At 35.7% G+C, this 23,146-nt stretch overlaps 1 protein-coding gene across 17 annotated transcripts in view; it reads left to right on the forward strand.

The window, feature by feature from the left end:
• The window catches only part of MYCBP2 (MYC binding protein 2), a 175,474-nt gene that overhangs the window by 24,064 nt on the left and 128,264 nt on the right, over positions 1–23,146 (forward strand). For all 17 annotated transcript variants that reach the window (XM_054628261.2, XM_054628264.2, XM_054628265.2 and 14 more), the window contains exons 3-10: positions 7,742–7,957; positions 12,696–12,849; positions 14,095–14,291; positions 14,503–14,745; positions 15,014–15,085; positions 16,856–16,952; positions 21,248–21,321; positions 22,414–22,552. In XM_054628261.2, coding sequence (XP_054484236.2) covers positions 7,742–7,957; positions 12,696–12,849; positions 14,095–14,291; positions 14,503–14,745; positions 15,014–15,085; positions 16,856–16,952; positions 21,248–21,321; positions 22,414–22,552 — 1,192 coding nt within the window. The remainder of the gene's footprint in view (positions 1–7,741; positions 7,958–12,695; positions 12,850–14,094; positions 14,292–14,502; positions 14,746–15,013; positions 15,086–16,855; positions 16,953–21,247; positions 21,322–22,413; positions 22,553–23,146) is intronic.

Raw genomic sequence — 23,146 nt, forward strand, 5'->3', positions numbered from 1 at the left:
CTGTTTTCTCCCCATGTAACCCCTGCCTCCAATCACTTTAAATGCATGGGAACCATACAGTGAACTTAATAAAAATGTTTACATCTTTATTCTTTAGAGAGAATAAATTTATGCAGAAGCAGTGCTATTTTAAAATACTGCTGTGCTGCATTCTTTCTCTATTAGAGAGCTGTTATTTCTCTATTTAAGCTACAGTCTTGGAAAGATTTTCATGAGGGTGTGAAGGCTTGTAGTCAGTAAAGAGAAAACTCAGTTTTGGAATCGTTCTGAAGGACAGAACCACTGAAGTATCTAGTGAAAACACTTTCTAGTCAGCTGAATGCCCTTATAATACAAATGCACTTTAGAACCACTTGGCCATCTTATCCCTATTTGCCAAACCTCATGTAGTTACTGTATCTCAAGACAAATGGCTTTGGGAGGGTGAAGCAAACCCTCTATCTATTCATTTGGTATTGAGTTTTTGGAGACTTACCAGATTATTCTGCTTATCTCAAGTAGTGCAGCTTCTGACTATGGTATAGAGAGAGCTTATCTTCATTTCTGTTCTCAGCACTGTACAGTAAAATATTTGTGGTCCAAACTGAATTGCTCAGTCCTTTCTTCAGTTGCTATAAGAAATTTTAGCTCTGTCCTCTCCATGACTTTATCAACCCACTGTCAACAAAGACAACCAAGTTAGAGATTCGAAGAAATATAGTTAGTTTGTGTGTTCTGTCTGGTGATAGAAACTCGTGCTTTTAAAATAAGATAACTCTTTGGCTTTGGTCATTGTTACAGTATAAAGGGACCCTTGTCTATCTCATTGGTGGGACCCTAGTTTTACTGCCAAGTAGAAAGCTAAATACACAATGGCTGTGGACAAGCTTAGCAGTCAAATGTAGTTCTTAAATTTAGTTGTGTTGAGTAGATGGAGTGGCAAGGTGCTTGGCCAAGACAATGTGAACATACTAAAGGCTAGTTCTTGTGAGTAGTTATGGATATGGCACTAACTGATAATCTCCTCACCTCATCCCTATGGAAGCTTGTTCTCAAGGCTTTTCTTGGGTTTAAGTCAGTCTCTACTTAAAGCATTGAGATTTACATCTTTGAAAGTCATAATGGGTTTTTGTGTGTCTTTTACTGATGCCATTATCTAAATATTGTCTGAAACTGACCAGGATTGACCATTAGAACATTGGTCTTCATTCTGAGTGACTTGGGTATAGAAAAGCACTCCAGCTTATTTCAGCATGTTAGCAAAAAATTGTGCATTTCCTGAGACACGTAGCAGAGAAGGGAAGGATAAAACCAGTTTCATATCTTGAGGTTATGAAACTGACAGAGTTGGGTGATTTTGTTTAATTTTTTTTTGTAGTTGTTTTTTTGTTAGAGGGTTTTTTTGGTTTTGTTTTTTTACGTACTTTTCAATGCATCCCAATGCTTACCATGGCAGAATCAGCACAGTGATTATTTTTGTACTGGAATGTCTGAAAATGGATGTGTCTATTGTCAGGAAAATGTGAGCTTCCATTTGGAATCTTTAAAATAGAGCGGTTGAAAAGTCTTTCCCTACTGGACTTCTGAGCAGTAGAGTTTGTGTGCATTGGTTTATTTTTTGAAGAAACAGGTCTTTTAGTCTGAACAGAGATGGAAGCTTTCTCTTAAATAATTATTTATAAGAGAGGGCCTTAAATGAAGAGTAAGATGAAGTAACCCAAAATTTTGTTATTTATATCCCCTGCTTACTAAAAATGATTGAGTAATGGAAGAGGAGAGAAATTTAAAAGAGAAGCAATTGTTGAGCAACTGGAAGAAAATTATTTCCACCATTTAAGCATTAAATGTTAGAACATTTTAGGTACAAAACTCTAATTGGTGTTTAAATAGCTCAGTAGTTTGAGCCTTATTCTGTTTCTAAGGTGGGTCATGCTGTGATCACTGGTCTTTGAACTATCCCTCATTTTTTGGTTTGTGGTTTAGTATCTATTTTTTAAATGGAGGTACAAAAGTTTTCTGTGTGGTGCAGTCTATTTTGGCTTTAGAAATTCACTGCTGACATAAGTGACTTTTAAATAGAAAACAAGTACCTGATTGTTAGACATGGGTGTAGCACCTTGGATTCCAGTCCATACCTGCCCCCTCCCCACTTTTTTTTTCTTTTGGCAAAGAATATTGCCAGAAAATTGTAAGGCCATGTAACTTTTCCCAACTCTATGAATATTCCTGTTAACCTCCCCTTCCCCCTTCAGACACCCTGGATATTTTCCCCCTTTGCTGTTAATTCATGCAAGTGCTGCTTAGGACCCTTGGATTGAGAGAGACTTACACAGACACCCACAGTTCCTCATATTCTGTTTTCATAATGTTATTTGAAGAATACTGAAAAGTTGGAGTCCACCAAACACAGCTTGTACTGGAAATGATTGGTGTCTACCTGTTTAGTTTATGCAGAAGTTTTAAGCTGTGACTTTTTTAGCTTTCTGCAAATGGGAGTAATAAAACTTTAAGGGGGAGGTTCATGTAGCAGACAAATTCATTGTAAGCTAATGAATAGATGTATAAAACACATTGACTGGGATGAATATTGTCTCATTAAAAACACACGTAGGTTCTCAAATAATTTGGCATTGTTTTCAGTGGCTTTTGTATTTGGTCTTTCAACCTCAAGAGGGCATCCCTTTCTAAGAGATCTTTTGACTGTCTGAAAAAGAATTGGGTGAGCTTCCCAGTGTTACACATGGATTAGATCAGATGGTTATTATAACCTGACCCATCTTTAACAGCAGATTAACTTTCCTCTCTTAGATTATAGTCTATTTCCATCATATTTAAGAATAAAACATTACCACAGTCATCTGATTCAAGAGGAAGAAAATAAATAGGTCAGAAAATAAGCTATGTATGGGTTTCATCTTTAGGGAAAACAGTTTCTTTTAGTGTGAGGTGTGCAAAAGAGACCAGAGAGTTTTGGTTTTTTGCACTGCTATCCTTGAGTGTACTGGAACATTACAAAATGCTAACTGAGAAGAGCAATTAGGAGTAGGTTGCTCTTATCTTTTGAACCAAACCTGTGCTGTTTACCCTCTCCTACATAATTCATTCTTCCAGTTAGCAGGGAGTATATGTTTACAAGGACAAGCCAGGCATCAGGGTGTGAGCATCTGCGCTTTGATCTCTCCCTCACAAGAGTCTTTCTTACCTTTCAGAAAATACATAGTAACACACAATAAAATCTTCACGTATTAAAACTGTCTTCACCAATGATGGATATTTAAGTTTTACAATGTATGTTTCACCATGTATCTTCATTTGATAAGGTGCACGTTTAATTTTTGGTGGCACCAAGTCAAACTGCAAAGATGAAGATTCAGAACGTCCCACTGTGTTACAGTGTGGTGGTGTTCACAGGGGTCCCAGGACGAGGGAAGAGATGAGAATCTTGACTCCATGTTCAGAAGGCTGTTTTATAATTTTATGATATATATTATATTAGAAGAAAATTATATATTAAAACTATACTGAAAGAATAGCAGAAAGGATTTCATCAGAAGACTAGCAAGGAATAGAAAGGAATGATAATAAAATCTTCAGCAATATTCATAACCAGAGAGTCCAAGACAGCTGGACTGTGATTGGTCATCAAGTAGAAACAATCCACATTAGGCCAATCAAAGATGCACCTGTTGCCTTCCACAGCAGCAGATAATTATTGTTTACATTTCATTTCTGAGGCCTCTCAGCTTCTCAGGAGAAAAAATCCTAGCAAAGGATTTTTCAGAAAATATGTCTGTGACATTACAGCTCATATGAAAACTACTGAATCAAACAGCATAATTCTATTTTCCAGTCTGTAAGCTCTCTTCTTTTTGACAGTGGTAGCAGTTTCAGTTTGCAAGAAACCAGATGCTTTGGGAGGAAAGCTAGTACAGAAGCTATCTCATCTTCTGCTTAGGCACTCTGGAAGCTGAATTTGTAGTCAAATGTAATGAGCGCTTTGGATTGCAATATCCCAGCAGCCATTAAGAATTGGACATTCAGAGGCAGAGAAAGTGATTGCTGCTCTTCACCTTATTCCAAGTGTCATGTGACTCTCAGTACTCTTAATACCATGAAAACAGGCTGTAAGGTGTTGTTTCTTTCTGAAATAATTTATTGTATAGCTCAAGAGGAGTCTGTTTGGATTATTAATGATTCTGGTTCTGTGCAAAATCAATAAATTGCTTTAGTGAGTTCTTAGAAGTTGATTAACGTTTTGGTTTAATATTCTGCTGTTTTTCTTGACAACGTAGATGTATTTTGTGCCAACATAAAATGCAATATCATTAAGAGAATTATAAGTTAAGACAGACTTTATTAGTTTAATAAAAGAAGTAATAAGTGAGTTTCTGTAGGTACAGTTATTGGTTATATTTTCTTATTGATCTATTCTACCTCAAAATCTGAGTCCGCAGCAAGATTGTACAGATGATATCATGAGTCTCATAATATTGGGGAAGTTTTTATGATTGTGTAGAAGGTATTCATTAGCTGCAGAAAAGTAAGCTTTCAGGTGATGATGGGATGAACTCAAATCCCAGTTTTCTGACTTGTTCAATGTATCTGACCTTAATGAAGTTAGGAATCTGTTACCTGGAAAGAAAGAACACTTGTTTCATATGGGAAAAACTTCTGATTTCTGTTTTGAATACTTTCCTCTACCACTGTTGAAGAAAAGAAAAAAGCAACAAAAAAAGCTGCTCACTGAATGATCATTTGCATTAGATGGGGCAGAAAGTTTTACTGGTTTCTTTTTTGTTGTTGTCAGCTCAGTTCTTGCCTTATGTAGAGGAAATCTAAGAATGTGATGTTTGTAGAACCTGCTTATTATATGCATCCACTTTTCAACAGGTGTTTGTTTTGAAGACCTAGCAACTATAAGTATTATAGTTAAACCACTTAGACTTGAGCAAATCCATCACAAGTCACATCAGTGTTTTTTATCTTACGATGAAGTTTCTGGAGGATGTTGTGCTGTCCTGAAGTCTCTGTAGGCAATTAGTGTATGCAAGTATTGTATTGTTCATGCACTGCTGTATAAAAGGAAAACACTGAACACAGAGATGGAATAGTTAAAGTGCTTACTGGTTAACAGTTGTAAAGTATTTGGAATAAGGAGTTTATTTCTGAAAATTAGTCAGCTTGTTATTAATAGGCAAGAAAACATACATTGATTTTTATCTAGCACTGTAATGTCTAAAATTATCTGTGCTGGTTTAACAGTTTGGCCAGTCTGTTTCAAATGAGACTGTATGAGCTACAGAACTTAGGCTCTTCAGGATCAAAGATTTAGCTGAGCTGACAAGAAAGAATTGGAATGGAAACTCTTCACAGAAGTTACAATTACAATGTGTGATATTAACTAGATAAGTGAACTTTCAGATAAATATCTGGAGCCTCTGAAATAGCTTTCTCTTTCTGTAACTGTCAGTAAAAACCTTTAGTAAACTAAGTTTACTGAGGAATTTAACCTGTGCCATTCAACTGAGCTAGCTTTAAAGCTGAAAGCTTGTACTGTGTATTTGCCTTAACTGGAGTTGCAAAAATTTTTGAGGTAATGTGTATGAGTACTTGATGAACAGAAGAGTTACATCTTAAAACCATTCAGTTCTATGGTGTCAAACATCAAAGCATGTAGGAGCTCATTATCAGTGGGGTCAATCCAAATTTATTTTGATTGTTTGATACTGGAATAACATATGAGGTTGTGCCTTGGGTTCTTGCACTGATTTAATATTGTGGGATTTCTAACAAGAGCTTTACTATTTCAAAGATATTAATATTGAACAAGGACTAAACTTTGCTGTCTTTCAGTCCTTATGGTAGAAGTTCTATTGAGTTAAAGAAAAAACCTGCCAAACATGAGTATACATGTAGAGAACTTTTTCCAGCTTTTTCTTTTTCCTACTTCATTATATTTATATTTTTGTGCTTACTGCTACCACTGATGCAGGTGAGAAAAATTACCACACAATGTGTTTGATAAAATAGGTTGCATAGTAAAGCATTACTACTTAATGTTCTGGCTTGCAGTAACTTCAGTAATAATGGAAAGGAAGGATAGGCAAATACATACTAGTACAGTCAGAATAATATTTAGTCAAAAATAGGGAATATGTGAATGATTAAATATTTTCAAGTAATTTTGAATTTTTTGTTATGTTTTTTAACATACAGTGTTAAAAGGTCTTAGAGTCTTGTGTTGTTTCTGGTATTAATAAAAATGTATGTGCAGATAAAAGTGGTTTTGATGTAGAAAATTGTGGCAACTATATTGTAGAAAAAAAAAATCACCCCATTAAAATATTACCCACTTCACTGGTTCTCAAATTCCTTTTACCTCTCCTCTGCTAGTTTAATGTTCTCCTTCCCATCACTGCTCTCAGTGATCTGTTTCAAATCACTGTAGTATAATTTCACTGTGTAATTTCATGCCAGATGAATGTGGCAATGCACAGTATTAATACCATATAAATAAAACAAAAAAAAAGACAAAAAGCCTCCACTCTCACTGTGCCCTTCCTCCCCCTGTCCCTCAAGAATACAAGAATGAAACCAGAAATGACCTTGTGAAGTTAGTCATGACCCTGAGTCTGTCTGGCCTAATAATCCCCCGCATTTTGCCTTGCATGGTCAAGCAAATTTGTCTTGCACTCTTAACCTGGACCTTCTCTCCTTACATGATCTGTGTGCCCTCTGTCTACAGCAAGCACTTACAGAGAATTGCTTCCTCCCATATGCCTGAAATCCAGTTTACAAAGCCTTTGCTGATAGCAGCCTGGTCTTTGCTAGTACACAACCCTGCCTGGGAGTTAATTGTTGTGGAGTTTTGTTTTTTCAAGTCAGTCCTCTCAGTCCTCATACCTCCTCTCCCATCTTACTGTTTCAGACTGGGAAAGTACAGGGCAGATTTTTAAAAATGTTTTTTTTTAAATGTTTTCTCACATTATTTTTCCAAGTCCAGTGGCAGCCTCATGAAGGCTCCTTTGTGTCTTGGCCAAGGCTGACAGTAATGCACCAGTGGTAGGTACCAAGGTGGGCCATGGTAGTGGTAGTTTCTCAGAACAATTTCCCAGCTCATACTTTGTGGCTCAGGGCTTCTGAAAACAGAATAGTGTCTTGTTAAGTTATAGGCCTTGATTTCTTTAATTAGTAATTAGTCCATTAGATTATTATTCTCAAAACTATTATCTGCAGCATCCTGACAGGAGTTTTTAAACTTGTCATCAGTTTTCATCTAATGAGAAAACAAGTGGGTTTTTAAATTTCTAGTATATGTTTAACAAACATCTTAAATTTTTAGTATTTAACAGCAGGTTAAAACTAACAACTAGAATAACAAGGTATGTATTTTAAAATTCAATTATAATTAAAACCTCCAAAACAGACTGCTGTTGAGGAGATAGAGCTTGATTCTGCTATTCTTACCACTGTGGCACAGGTTTGGATCATTCTGTAGCCTGAGCTCCTGTCATTTTTAGTCCCGGTGTCCTCATCAAGTTATGAGAGGTAGAGGCTAAAGCTAGATGGAATCTATTGAAATGCCTTCCTCTTCTTCCTTTCTTCCCTGCTTGCATTAGACCTTTAGGTACTTCAACAGGAAAGTTGTCTCTAGTTTAGAAATAAATTGGTCTGTCAAAATTGAGACTGTTGAGATTATTTATATTTAGCAAAGCTTGAAACTTTACTAAACTACTAAACTAAAACTGATCTTGTTTTTCAGACTGAAAGCCTAGAGAGTACAATAACCATACCAGATATCAGATTACATAGCAATCCTTCAGCTTTTAATGTTTACTGCAATGTCCGCCATTGTGTGTTGGAGTGGCAGAAAAAGGAAGCATCTGTGTCTTTGGCCTCAAAGAACAGTGTCCAGAGTGGGGATTCAGACAGTGATGAAGAGGAGGAGCCCAAAGAGCCACCTATTAAACTTCCAAAGGCAAGTAACTGATACCACTTAAAGTGTGCCATGTACGTCATCTAAGGTTGGTGTGTTCTTTTTGGGGATTAAAGAGCAACAGTATAAGCCAGCTGCTTAGAACACTGCTGTGATTTTATTTGTAGTGCATCTAGTTCATTCTAGAATCATTTAATGAATTAGGGTGATCTATGTACCTGCCCAAATTACAGTCAATTGAATGTCAGCTAAACACTCAAGTTGCACTCCTTTTAAAGTGTTGGTACTTGAACACCTCCTGCCTCAGAAATCTACACAGAAATGATGCAAATAAAGCAGCTCTAATATCTCTGAGGGGCTACCAGCTCATAATTGTAAAGGGTGCTTTTTTTTGCTTTACCCCCCAAAAAGAATAAGTCTTTCTAATAATGGAAATAATTTGGTGGAATGGTTCCTAAGATGTTTTGCTGGGTATCCGTGTAAGTGCAGCAACTGTCCATTATTCTTTCCCTTTTTTGGCTTTAGTGCCCTTTGTGGTACTGACAGCTCCAGATTCTACTGAATGTTAAGATTTTGATGCTATAGTTGAACAGTTAGAGTGGGTTTTTAACTGTTGACTGCTTCTATACTTACAGTAGGATTAATGGTGGAAAGTCAGAAATAAAGGACTTACTGATTTTTTTTCTTATTTTTTTCAATTTGTTGGTTCACTAGTTTTTTACTATGTATTACAAAGCTATACATTTAGTTGTGTTCATTGCTACCTTACTAATGCTATGGAACGTGCTTTGTTTTGTTCTTCTGAATCTAAAAAGCATATTCAAATTAACTTCCCTTGTATATATTTGGCCGAAAACGAATACAAATGCTGAATTAAAAAAGTTGGTTGCAGCTGTGGTTATGTAGAATATTTGAGTGGCTTAGCAAATTAGGATTTTATAGATGATTGCATTTAGGTGTTGTTATATGAGGGGTAAAGTTGGCACTCCAGAAAATAGTAGGTGAATTGCAGAGAAGCATAACCAAGTCAGCCAACTGAAATTTCATGATTGATGATTGCAATATGTGGTCGCTAGAAATAAAGTCAGCATTGTTTATGAACTGCATTTGAGTACTCATGGATTGTATTAAATGAATCAGCAAGTGCTTGTGGGTGCTTAATTTTAAGTAAAAGGCAATGTAGCTACTAGCATTTATGGAGCATGGAATGATGTTTTAAAAAGATGTTGAAATTAAAAGAGGTTCCAAGAAGGATGAGATCTGTCAGTGATATGGACAGAAGACCTGCATGTGGAAACCAAAGCATTGGGATTGTGTTGGACAGCTAATTACAAAGATGGTGGCTTAGAAAAAATGATAGGGAAACTGTAAGTAACAAACTTCCCTCAAAATAGAACATTCTTGAGATTTTTGTTGCATTCAGTACAGCAAATATAAAATTGGTGAAAATTAATATGTTTCCACACTGTTAATTTTTAGTAAAGTATCTACAAAATATCAAATTTGAGAATTTATGGTTCAAAAATATGTTTAGATGCCTGATACAACCTCAGTATTTTTCATAACTATCTAGGTAATACAGGGTTGCTTAGGTCACTTGGAGGTAACAATTGGACTTGCATTCATACTTTTAAAAAAAGCATCTGCTTGGAACTGTCTCACATGTAGTGAAACTTCTAGGGACTGACTTGTAAATCTTTTGCTATCCTGGATACAGGTGTCTGTCTCATGATAATGAACAATATTGTGTAGGGCTTAGTTTGTTAACTGTAAAGAAGACAGTTATAAAGTTTCTAAGGTTCACAATATTTGCAAGACAAATTTCTGATAGTAATTGTTAGTTTATTAAAAAAGATACTGATGTATTTTGAGTTTGACAGTGAGGTGAAAGATGAAAAAAAGTGTGGCTAGGGTTTGTGCTCTTAGAGATTCTCTAGAGTGTAGTCCTTGGTGTGTTGGTGGTTTTTTGTTTAATTGAGAGTAAGTTGAAAACATTCTACAATTTTGTAGCTTAAGGTGACTGGGTGTTCTATTGAGGTATTTTTCTTTCAGATCTTAAACTTGAGGGAGTCAGGTTTGTTAGAGCCTTAAAGTAGAATGTATTTTGGAATCAGAAGTTGTCCTATGCAATTTCTATAATAAGATTGAGAATAGTTGTTTCTAACATTAAGAGACAGACTTTGCTGCTCTTCAGATACTAGCACAACAAAAAATTTGAAATTTGTGTTTTGGTTTTGTTCAGATAGTTCAGTAACTTGTTTTGATAGCTTTATATTTTTGGTTTCTCAGGAAACACTTGTCTTTGTCTGACATACTTGTTTGCTACCTTATTTATTTAGTATCTTAGCTAAAGGTGAGGAATTCTGGAGTAGGTTCAGTTCTGTTGATAAGATTTGTAATTTGCAGAGTAAAGGAGAGGTATTTCCCACACCTTTCACACACACACACACACACACACACACACAAAGACAGCCCCCTCCCCCCCAGATGTTAAACTTAAGCCTGAGTAATGAATGATCCACAAAAGCCCTGTACTAAAAGAGACAAATACTGGATTAAAGTGATTAAGATGGAATGAACTGACTTAAAAATTCTTTGTTCCTGCCCTGGCATACATTTTGTTAATAACCTTAAGCAAAAATTTAAATTTTTAAGTTGTAACAAAAAATAAAAGACAAATAATTACTTTCTTTAGGGAGTGATTTTACGCATTTTAAAATTCATTAGGATAATGTTACCTTTGTAAATGTTCTCTTTTTTTGTGTATGTATGTAATATAAATTTATTCAGACTAGTGTGTAATTTTAATTATAGAAATGTGAGCATTGGGGATAATGCTCACAATGAGAGGAAAGATTAAGGAAATAAAACAAGGGCATAGATAAGACTTCAAGATGAAATAGGTGAGGTTTTAGGAATTAGTTAGGATTCACAATATCTGCATCCAGGCTAGAGTTTTGGGTACGTTTTGTTAAGCAGTCTTAAACTTTTGCCCTGAAGTCTCAAAGGTGTGGCAAAGGGAGTGGGAGAATGGTTGCACAGAGAGCATCAGTAGGAGCAGTCAGGCTGTGACACAATGAGGCAGCACAGTGCTTGTTTTTGCTCAAAAACCTTTCAGAGAGCAGTGAGAACAAGCTTAAGATGTCCTGAAAAGAACTATTTGCTTATTCTGTCCTTCAGAGCATGGTTTGGAGGAGAGAGGTAGAGAGATACACTATTTCTATATCTATATCTCTATATATATATGTAAGATATACATACATGAGATAATACAGTAAATAAATCTATTTTATGAAGCCTACCCAATCTCTTGATCTCAGATATTTAAAAACCAACCCAAAACCTCTGGAGAATTGATAACATCCCAGCAGAACTCTTTCTTATTGATTCCTACTGTAGTGGAAGTTCAGCAAACTGTGAACTTTTCCACTGGGTTATGTTCTCTACTTTCTCTAGCTGCCTCTGTCAGCTCCTATATGAGGTCTTCTGTCTGAAGATTGTGAAGAATAAACTTAGTTTCTCTCAAAGACACTATAACGGAACAGGAAGGGCATTTATAAAAATGTGTGAAAATGTATTTTATTTTTTAGCCTTGAGGATGGTGATGAGTTTTAGATCCTGGAAAAAACATTATTATGTTGACAGGTTTTTTCACTGTAGATTCCATGCATGTGTTTTCCCCCTACTCGATTGCAGATGTGAAATGTAAGGTGTAATTAGTAGGAAAATTGCTGTTGTGCTTTGAGGACTTGACTTGGTTATGTTTTTGTCCTGCCTGCAAGAAAAAATAGATGGTAAAATAATTTCTGAAAGATGGGAATCAAATTAAAGGTCAGCAAAGACAGTTGCAAGGCATCCAGTAGAATTTAGAGCTGACTTCCAGAATATATGTTATAAGCATGGGTGGCAGTTGCATTAACAATGTTATTTATTTTCGCATTTCTGTATTTTTCCTTAGATTTTACTCAGGGATGAGTCTCTGTTAAATATTTTATGGGGGCTCTGCTCCTGACCAAAAGACATAGTGAAGTTTTTAAGATACAATTGCTTATTTGTAATGTGCTAACCCTCCTCTCTTTCATCTTCATCATTATTAAACACAGAGTCTGAGAAGAAGTGCAAGGGAGAGTCAGTGAAGAGAAGCATGACTGTAATCTCAGAATAGCCAGGAATTCTAAAAGGGAAAGTTAGAGATGTCTCTAACAGGGCTTTTAAACATGTTCTGTTAGTTGGCTTAATGCATGTCTTTTATGAGTACATGTGGAGTTTTAGTGACTAGCAATTAATCTTAGTTTTTGTCACAATATAAAAATAATCTCAGAGGCTTTGGAGGAGAAAGTTCTAGAGCTGCCAGTATCAGCTGTCAAATGTATTGTTATTCAGGATGTGAAGCCAGGTTGCAAGACCATTCTAGTTTGCTGGCTCACGTTAATGAGCAAGGAAAAAGAAGACTGTCAAAGAGTGAACTGAATAGAAATTAGAAGGGCCCAGAGGTACAGTTTGCCTTTTATTGTGCAAAAATTTTAAGCTTCCTTATTCTTTCAGGAAACTTAGTCTGCTTAGATATGCTCTTTTATGTAGTGGCTGACTTACATGTAATATTTGCTGGTATAATTGTATAGGTGGATTCTTGATTTTGATTCTGGTTTAACACTGTATCTTATATTACAAGTTTTATTTGAGTAATTCTCTTGTTTAGTGAACACTGGGATATACTTTTTTGATGAAGATCTAAAAATACTATATTGACATCTGTTCTGAAAAATCTGTACTTCTTTAGATCATTGAAGTTGGATTGTGTGAAGTCTTTGAATTGATAAAGGAGACGAGATTTTCTCATCCATCCTTGTGTCTCAGGAGCTTACAAGCCCTACTTAATGTGCTCCAAGGTCAGCAACCAGAAGGCCTGCAATCAGAGCCTCCTGAAGTCCTAGGTAATCTCATCTCTTACTGTATTTTTATTTACATACACCTGTTATTGTGTTGGACAGAAGAAAATGGTTCTTGGCAAGTATTTGTGAGATGGTAACATGCTTGTTCTCAACTGACTGACTATTCTGGCCTGTTAGGTCCTTATGGTGCATGTATGGAGTACTTCCGCACTGAAACAAAGTAAAGAGCATCACAGCCTAAAAAATTGAGTTTTACTTTCTTACTGAAACATAAAAAACTTGGTCTTATTGGAAAGAGTACAGTTTTAGAGTGAATTTCTCTTGTAATCTGCTGTTGTGGTCTATAGCTTAGATGTTTAATTTTGTAATTTATGTGGAACTGCTAAGCAGAGTGTCACAATTCTTGTTTTTCTTTTCTCTGGCCATCCCAAAGTTTCCCTGAAAATTAATTTTCTTTTACATGATATTGAAAATAAAAGTTGAACTTCTGATGCCTTTGAGAGCATGATTGACTATATCCTTTAAGTTAAAATCCCATGTTTGTTGATAGAACTGCAGAGAAGTCTAGGCTGTAGCCTGAGTTGTTTAAAGACAATTTTTAAAAAGTCTTTAGACTTCATGTATTTTTTCATGTTTTATGACTTAACAGTATTGCATCTCCAAAGATTGTAATTTGCTGCAGAAAACTTACTTTGTATTGATTCATGGAATATTAAAAAGCTGCAAAGAAAACTTTTTGATTACTGCCCTAGTGATTAATTTTATCAGCTCTTGGGAAAATTTAGGTGGATTTCTGTTCACACCTGTTAGAGAAGTTCAGCCACCAAACAGTCTTTGGAAAGAGGCATATGATCAAAATAATTTTCAAGCCTCAATTTGAAATGCTTGTTCCTAGGAAGTGGGTTGTGCTTCAACATGGGTAATGGTCATAAAGAGTAGACAAGTGACCTACACATCATCTCAGTGATGGGGTAGACTGAATAGTGTCTACTATAATAACACTTTCTGGCCCAGTTCTTGTTAATGTGTTCCACTGTGACAGAAGGACTTGTAGTTTTTCTTCTTCAGCCATGGTGCTTATGCAGACTTAATGTTTTCTGGCTGAAAAGAAGAAAAGTTAAGGATCATTCAGGTGCATTTAAGATGCTTTTCTGTCTGAAATTAGCTCTGAACATAATAGCTGAGGAAAGATATAATGTATTTTCCTATTTTATTTTCCCATTGATAGTGAAATAGTTTTGTATGATTTTGTGACTGATCTGTGCAATGGCTGTGTTTTATCTGCAGAATCTCTGTTCCAGCTGCTTTTGGAAATAACAGTCCGTAGCACGGGAATGAATGACAGCACGGGACAGTCCTTGACAGCGCTTTCCTGTGCTTGCCTCTTCAGTCTGGTGGCTGCCTGGGGAGAGACAGGAAGGACATTGCAAGCCATCTCTGCAATCCTCACCAATAATGGCAGCCATGCTTGTCAGACTATTCAGGTCTTGCACTAAAACTTCTCTGTATCTGGGAATTTATGTAAATGAGTACTTCTCATGAGTTCTGAGATGTGTTGTTTAATTACCTTCCCCCCCCACTATTTTTGAGATGAGTTGGTATTTCTTGGTCTTTCTTGAGCTGGAGTTAGAACAGAAGGTACAACATTTAAAAAAAATTTCATCTTTTTCACTCACTTTTTCTTTTACTGTTTAGGTGCCAACCATTTTAAACTCTCTTCAGCGGAGTGTACAGGCAGTTCTGGTGGGAAAAATCCAAATCCAGGACTGGTTCAGTAATGGGATAAAAAAGGCAGCCTTGATGCACAAATGGCCATTGAAAGAAATATCTGTAGATGAAGATGACCAGTGCCTACTTCAGAGTGATGGTTTTTTCCTCTATCTCTTATGTAAAGATGGACTTTACAAAATTGGCTCTGGATACAGTGGGACAGTGAGGGTAATGTGTCTGCTTCTTGTCTGATGAGTGATACTTAGTATTTTAATTTAACTTTTATGATGTTTCCATGGGCAATCTTACATAGCTTATTGATCATCAGTTCTATTACAGTTTGTGTAAATTTTTCTGATGATTTCTATGATAACTTGACAACATTTTCTTAGAATTTTCACTTTGCAGTATGGTTGAAGATATTTCTTAGATGGGAAATGATTGTTGAGTTTTCACTCTGGTATTTGTTAAATGATGGAAATTTTTTGCTTTTCAGGGCCATATATACAATTCTACATCCCGCATCAAAAACAGAAAAGAAAAAAAGTCTTGGTTAGGTTATGCTCAGGTAAGTGAATACTTAAAATATAAAATGTGCAGCCCTCCTTATCCCTCATAAATAATTTAAGTAGACCCTGCCTTAGAGTAAACTTACATGGATATTTTATAGTTGCTTTGGCTTTCTTTATAAAAAACAAAATTTTTTGTACTGGCTTCTAAATTATGGAGGATGATGGACCTGTAATCACTGGTCTGTGGAAAGGAATAATGGAGTGTCTTTGCTTTGTGTTGTCACTGTAAAGACTTTTGCAAAATATATTTTTGCACATCAGTTTATGAACTGTATAGTCAATTTATGTGTGGTTCTGATGTGTGTATGTGCATGTCAGTGGATGTAAGAAAGTGTTGTAACACCAAACATGTAAAAAATATTTGAAATCCCTGTTTATGAAAAGAAATTGACATGAAAACATCTGCAGTAAAATAAGGAAATGCTGTTTTAGTTGGGGAGGACTGAGCGTATGTAAACAATACGTAGAGATAATTATTGACATTGTCATTGCAGAGTTAACTATATTTGTATGGTTTGTGTTTTTTAGAGTTAGTTTCTGGAATATCAACCAATTTTTCTTATACCTTTATTATTCATTATAAAAAACCCTCAAAACATAAAAAACTATTTCAGAGAACAATTAATTTACTGAATTTATTGTATATTTACTCTTAACTGAGCGATCTCATTGTCCCAATGTGATTTTTAATGTACTCTTTGCCACACTTTTGAAGTGAAATTGCAAGTATGTATTCTTTCATTGCAGTTATTGTGTTTATGTAAACACAAATGCATGAAATCTGGTTTTATTTAATGTAAAAGCAGATCACCAAAAGGTACACTGACACAAAGCAAATGGGTGTGGATGTATTCATTCTGGAGCCTGTTGTATCAGTTCAGAAAGGAACAGGATTCATGTGGTTTCATTGTATAGTGTTACATATTTGGACATTCTGTACATAACTATATGTGATGCTTTTTGAGTGCTTGTACGAGTGTGTGCACTCACACAGTGACTGTAGCCAAGGGCGCTGCAGTTTGGACAAGTGTCATTCTGTGGCTATATTTATAGAAAGGTGTGTGACTTGCACTTATTGCTAGTTATGTGTCCATAAGAGATAAAATGTCCTTAGTGTCATTTCCCTTCAGGTGCATGGTTAAGTTAAATTCAGGTGATTTTTCTTACTTCATCATATTACTTTTAGATTGAAGCTTTACTATCTACTTTAATGCTCTTTGCTTAATTTATGTGGGTTTGTTTTCCGGATTTTGCCAAGATTTATTTATCCAGTAGTTTCAATGGAAGGAACTGTCTTAGTGTGTGAGTCAAAGTAGTTAACGAATACTTTTTTTATTCTAGGTTTTAATGCATGCATTAGTATGCATTAATGATTGCTCTTCTATATAGGACAACATTATCTATTGCCTTCCTGGTATTCCTGTGACTAGTCTGTTGATTTGAAAAGTGGACACACAAATCTAAATCTAATTGTATACAGATATAAATAACAATTAAAATGTGGGACTTCAAAAGTTGTATACAAGCTTCAGCATGCTAATCTATGGCATGTAGAAAGTGGAGGAAGGGAGTCAAATTTCCATTTTTTAATAAGAAATTTAAAGTTTGGGTTAGTAGAAAAAATGTTGATCATCATTTGATGTAAAAGGCTTCCATTATTTTAAAGCAATATCTAAAATAATCATTGCATTTTTTCCCCTTTTAATATCTCTTAATGTATTTAAGAGTATTTTCATACCCCCACATATTTTTTTTGTTCTTGCCAGGGCTATTTATTATACAGAGATGCGAATAATCACAGTATGACAGCCATAAGAATAAACCCTGAAACTTTGGAACAAGACGGTACAGTTGCTTTGCCAGGTGAGAACCTCCAGATGAGAGCAATTTGGTAGAGTTTGCTATTTCCCTGTTCTGTATTTTCAGGCAAGCAGAAGAGAAACTGAGATTTTTGAGGCCACAGATAGATTGCTTTATGACTTTGCTTCACTTCAGACCAGCTTCAGTATTTCACTTAAAGGCCTTACATCTTACTCCAGTTGCTGGAAGAATATTGCAACATTTTATAATATGTGAACATCTTAATTTAAAGTATAATATGTGAACATCTTAATTTAAAGACTACAAGAGCATAAATTTCTTCCTAAAAATTTTCTTTCTCATATTTGGCTCATGTATGACTTTGTTTCCAGGATTTCTTACATGTAGGCAGTTATAAACTATGAACAAAACAATTTTGTTTTTAATAGGGTAAAAATATATCCTAAAAGCAAAGGCAGCTAATGAACACTGATGGACCATGCGGGTGGATTTTGGTTTATTTGTTGAGAGAATTTTTTTTTGTTGTTTTGGGGGTTTTGGGTGGGGTTTGTTTGGTTTGTGGAGGGTTGTTTGTGTTCATTTTGTTGTCCTTTTTCAGAGGAGCCTCATAACTTCAGTCTGTTTAGAGAATAAGGATGTTCCTGGAACATGCTTTAATGGCCTTCTAGTGAAATCCATCTGTTCTTAGCTACACAGATAAATAGCAGAAGGACACAAGGATATTTTTTAATCAAACAATGACAGGCTTATTTTGTAGATCACAAGGAAGATTTTGTTTCATCACTGACATAAATAAGAAAGCACTGGCTGAAACCTCAGAAAAGTTCTCTAGGATTTTTGTCTTTAAAATGCAAACAGCAATTTTTTAAACAAGTTCTGAATGTTGAATCTAGTCCATGCAACCTTCTGCACATCCTTAAAGTATGGACATCTTTTTAAGCTGCTCTTACTCTTTGTGGTGGCTGTAAGAGGTACTTCAGTGAGAGCACATTCAAGGACCTGAAAAACTGCCTTTCAGACTGTTTTTTCAGCTTTGCTCACCTCAGGGCAGCTTCTTACACAGTAGGGTTCATTGATGTCCTTAATTATGTTACCATTTGTAAACAAATTAGTGTTCCTCATGCAAGTCTTGAGAGAGATTTGAGCACATTTAAAGTCTACCCTTTGGAGCTCTTGCTTGTTTTTGCAAATCTCAGTGACAAGTGTCGTTCTGCAAGACTGCCTTGTATTTATACTGTAAAAAGGCACAGATCAAATGTGTGTGCCTTCTCAACAATTTGCAAAAGCAAATCCCAATGGGAATACCCATTCAGAAATTTCTCAAACTGTCCTCTCAGTTGCATTTTGTATGGTTTGTGATGGTGTTAGAGTAGATGTTAGATGTTCTTTGTAACTCCAGTCCTTTGTATTTCAGTCCTTGAACTTTGCTGTTTTGCTTTGTGCACTTCTACACATTTATCTCAGTGTGTTATTATGAGAAGATATGACCTTGTTCTTTTGCCTGGGACAAATTCCAGGAGGTCCACTTCTGGTTATTTTCCTTTCCCATTAGAAAAAATGAAATGAAGGTAGGGGGAAGGTGTCTGACCTGAGGAAAACAGTAGGTACTTAATTCTGAATAGTAGTGGCTGCCTCACTGCAATCTTATGGTGACTTGCAAGTTGTTCTAGTTTTGAAAAGCCATGCTGGATAGAACTAGAGGCCAGTGACCTTGCTAACAGCTGAACACAGCAAATATTTGCTTCTAGTTGGGATGATATTCAGGCATGGCTCTATCTGGAATTAATCTCTTCCAAATGCCTGGGCTGCTCATAGTGCATTAAAGAAAGGTATTAGAATTTATTCATACATGGGATGCATAGGAGATTAGGAGATTGGATTAGAAGTTGATCCTAGGTAGAAGTCACATGACCTTAGAAAAGTCAGAGAACTATGGAACATTATTTTCTCCTTTCTCAGACAGTAGGATCCATCAGCTTCTTGAAGCCATAAACTTCTGTTTTTAAAGGGCAGTCTTTCCACTCTGAAAGATAATCTTTCAAATCCAGCCTTGTTTCTGGAACTACCAGGCTGTGTGTCAGCATTCTTGTGTCTGAGCCTTTTGCCCAGATTTATACACTGTACCTGAGTTGAGTATCTGTTTTCTCAGTCCATGTATCATAAAAGAATGTCTGAATTCCATGAGAATTTACTAGATGACTAGACCTGAATTTACAGAGGTTTTCATCTTTGCCATTTCTTTCAACAGTGATGCTTACTGCATACCTTAAAACAGCTTCTGTGTTCAGCTGAATAAATTGAAGTCACATGGTATATGGTTTTATTGTTCTTTGAAATTGCAAATTAGTGTCTTAGGCTCAGGACTATTCCCTTAGTGTGGAAAGTACTGCTAACTGAGGGTAGCCTAAGTGATCTCAAATCACACCTAGCAGGTGCAGAATGTGCATATAAATGTGGAAGGTGATGCTTCACAGAGGCTTCCTTTGAAGCCTCTAAGGAGGCTGTGATTAAAAGATGTCTGTAGTTATGTGGTTTTGGTATATAAACCCTTTCTCTTACAGCAGTCTTCAGACAGAATGCTTGGTTATCCTTATCCCCATAGTAATATACAAAGTCAGACTGAATAAGATTTAGAATTGATCATACAAGCTTCTTCCTAGCTGAGACACTATACTAGTTTTTCCAAATATTCCATTTGTCTTACATTTTTTAGTCTTCCCAATGATTTGATTTTTAATGCTGGGCCTGTTTGGTAGCTAAACAAGCGCTAAGTTTTAGGAAGTCTTCTGGAGAGCATGTAAGTAAAAAAACAAAAAAAAACCACCTCTGTTCTAGATTTCCTCTTTGAGCAGATCTACCAAACATAGCAACAACCCCCAGAAATGTTTACCAGGAGACTCACCTTTCTTGAAATGACTCAATAGCAATAGGCTAAGTAGTGCAATATGGACCCACTGGTGGCCAGAATGTGCTGTTTCCTTGGCTGTTCTGCTTGTGTGAGCATGTAATTTTCAGTCATTCAAGGAAACTTCATGCTTACCAGCTTCCTGTAACCTTTGGAGAAATGTCATTTAGATTAGTTTTGGAACTTCTCATCAAGTTACTGGTACTTCTTTTATGACTAACATGACTTTGCAGCATAGAGAATTAGTAGCGTGGACTGCCTTTGGTTGTTAAATCCAAGATTATTTTTGAGAGAGCAGTATTTCAAGGTTCAGTGTTTCTGCTGCCTTTCTCCATCATGCTTGCTGCATACTTTCTGTGATTCATACCTGGTTGTGCTCTAAGGGGAAGGAATGTTGTCTGCTTTTGATGTTTTGCTTCCAGATGTGAAAGTGAGTGAGGGCTTTTTAATGCATGTTCTGTTCCTGATTAAGACACTATATTGGACTGGGCAGTGTATCAGGAAAAAGTAAACAGTGGGTTTCTAAGGGGTGTTTTCAGCTGTATTATTTTAGTGCTTTAGCTAGGTAGCAAAAATCCAGTGAACTTGCTGGTTATGCTAGAAAGACATTATGTATGCTCCATTTAGCATTAAATTTATTTGATAAAATGTTAATACTGGATCTTTGTTCAGATTATGAAGCAAATATTTGGAGTGTAAAGTGGCTGTCCTATAGTATTTTTGGAAGAGGTCTTTTTTCTGTGTGTAATCAATGAGACAAACACAAACCATATGATATCAATCTCTTTGCCAGTAGCTCCATCAGCACTGCAGGAAGAGGAGAAGAAATTGTGTAGGGACGTAGATTTAAACTTGCATGGTATTTTTCTTTTTCTCCTAATTTGTATAAACTCCTAGATTTTCAGTTAATAGTTGGTGAGATTTATAAATTGTGAAAAAATGAGATAAATAATGAAAACAATGATTAATTCATTTCTGTAGGTTTTATGTGCTGGAGCAAGGAGACATTTCTTTGAAGATAATGGTGTTTATATTAAAAAAAGTTTTTGGGAAAGGAGAAAGATTTAATAGTCCTGGAAAATTAGAATTTATTTGTGTTGTAATAGTTTGAAATATGCTTCACAGGTGACTACCTGTGAAAGGTGAATGCCTTTCTTTTGCAGTTAAATATTGGGGTGTAACCACTCACATTTCATACATTGGAAAGTGCTCTAATAACTCTTACAAGAGCTAAGAAGAATTACATGCTTTTGGTGAGACAGGACATATTAATGTAAAATAACACATTATCAGAATGGTATGGTCTCACTTGAGACAAAGTAGAACTCTCATGATCTGATTGGAGTGAGGATGAATTAGACAGAAGCAGAGATCAGTGTGTGTATGTATGCTAATATAAACTGATGCAGTGCACTTCATCTTTCTCTCACAGATTGTCATACTGAAGGGCAGAATATCCTTTTCACAGATGGAGAATATATTAATCAAATAGCAGCATCTAGAGATGTAAGTTTTACAACTGGGTTTTCTTTTACAATATTTATAGCCTCCTTTTGCTTCACGTTTGGCTTTTTCTTCACTAACACAATTAAGGAAGAAATCCGTGTAACTAGAAATAATGAGAAACTTGCATATTTGTGCATAAAAATGCAGTATTTTGGTATTAATTCACACAATTTTGATTTGTGATTGATTTTTTTATTTTTCAGATAAGTTTTCAGAAAAACACCATTGCTCTTGCAGGAAAAGAAAAATTCTCATACGTTGAATAATATGTTCTACAGGTTCTTTGTAGGATAAGCTTTGTAGATCTTAATGATAAAATTTTTTTTCTTTATTAATTTCCTGTAATTGCTTTGGAACTTATTGGAGCATTTCAGACAGTTTTATTAGAAGAGATAGGAAATATACTACATTCCAATTGATTTTTGTTTGGAAATTGCCTGATGGCCAAAGCTGTAGAAACTCAAAGTGCTCCTACTAGGGACAAAACTGTAGTGGTGGTTATATTTTTTTCAGCAGACAGTTACTATGTTTTTAATTCTGGTGTGGTTTTTCAAGTGAGAAATCTGCAAAACAGGGGTGGGTTGAAACTGGGTTGGCAACAGATGCTACACATCAACTGTAGATGTTTAGAAACATCTTGGTAGAAAAACCAAGATTAATCCATTTCCCTCCTAACAGAATCAACTGTTAGGTTTTTTTTTAACATGACTGCACTTGTAAACAGAAAACTCTTCTAGCTACTCTTTACAGCAGTCACTCTGCATGCAGAATTTTGAGTTCTGAGAAGAAGTTCAGGGCTTAAACATAGATGTAAATAATTGCAGGAGTAAGATTTCTACAGCAGTTTACTATTTTTATAGTGTTCATAGCATTTTCCTAGAACTCAATGAGTTTAAGGAGTGAGATACCTCAGCTTGTCCTGGTGGCCACTTAATTATTTTCTCCTCTGTGGTAATTATAATAAAAGTTACTTTATCAATGTGTCCTCTGACATTTACTCTGAAATAGTACTATGTTGATGCACTTAGGACTTGAGAAGTAAATTAATTAATTTCTTGTACAGTATAAAGTGGATTTTTGTATTTTTTACAGGATGGCTTTGTAGTGCGAATATTTGCTACGAGTACTGAGCCAGTATTGCAACAAGAACTGCAGCTTAAGCTTGCAAGAAAATGCTTACATGCCTGTGGCATCTCATTGTTTGATCTGGAAAAAGATTTGCACATTATCAGTAAGTTCTCTTCTTTGAAGGTTAATAACAAGCCTGATAATTCAAACAGTAGAGCTGAAACATTGCATTTTCCTTTGGCTCTACTATGTGCAGGAAGGTACAGCTCCATAATAAACACATGGAGAGGGGTGTGAAACCATTCAAGCATTACTTGACTCAGAGTCAAATCCATGCACCCATTTGGAACCACCTTTCTGTCTCTAGTACTGTTCATGGTTTTCAGTATTTTCCTTCAGTTGTATAATAAATATATAATTGTTTGAAGCTTGGACTTTATAATAAGCTGCAGAACTCCTTGCTGTGGGTCAAAGTCAACAATTTACAAGGATCACTGACTGGATTAAAGGGAGAAAGAATTACATTGAAAAACACATTTGCATCAGAATTTGAGGTGAAGAATTGTTAATAACTATGAAGGTATTTTGAAAAAAGATCACTTGGCCTTTGCTTTGAGGTATTTTTGCTCTATTGAGCTTGCTTTTGGCTCTATCAGAACAAAAGAAAAAGCATGTTTGGCTCCATGGACCAGCAGAGGTGGATAGGTGACTGGTCTGTGAAACTGCCTGGTTAAACTGTTCAGTTAACACAATCTTA

The sequence above is a fragment of the Agelaius phoeniceus genome, chromosome 2, assembly GCF_051311805.1.
Source record: "Agelaius phoeniceus isolate bAgePho1 chromosome 2, bAgePho1.hap1, whole genome shotgun sequence".
NCBI lineage: Eukaryota > Metazoa > Chordata > Aves > Passeriformes > Icteridae > Agelaius > Agelaius phoeniceus.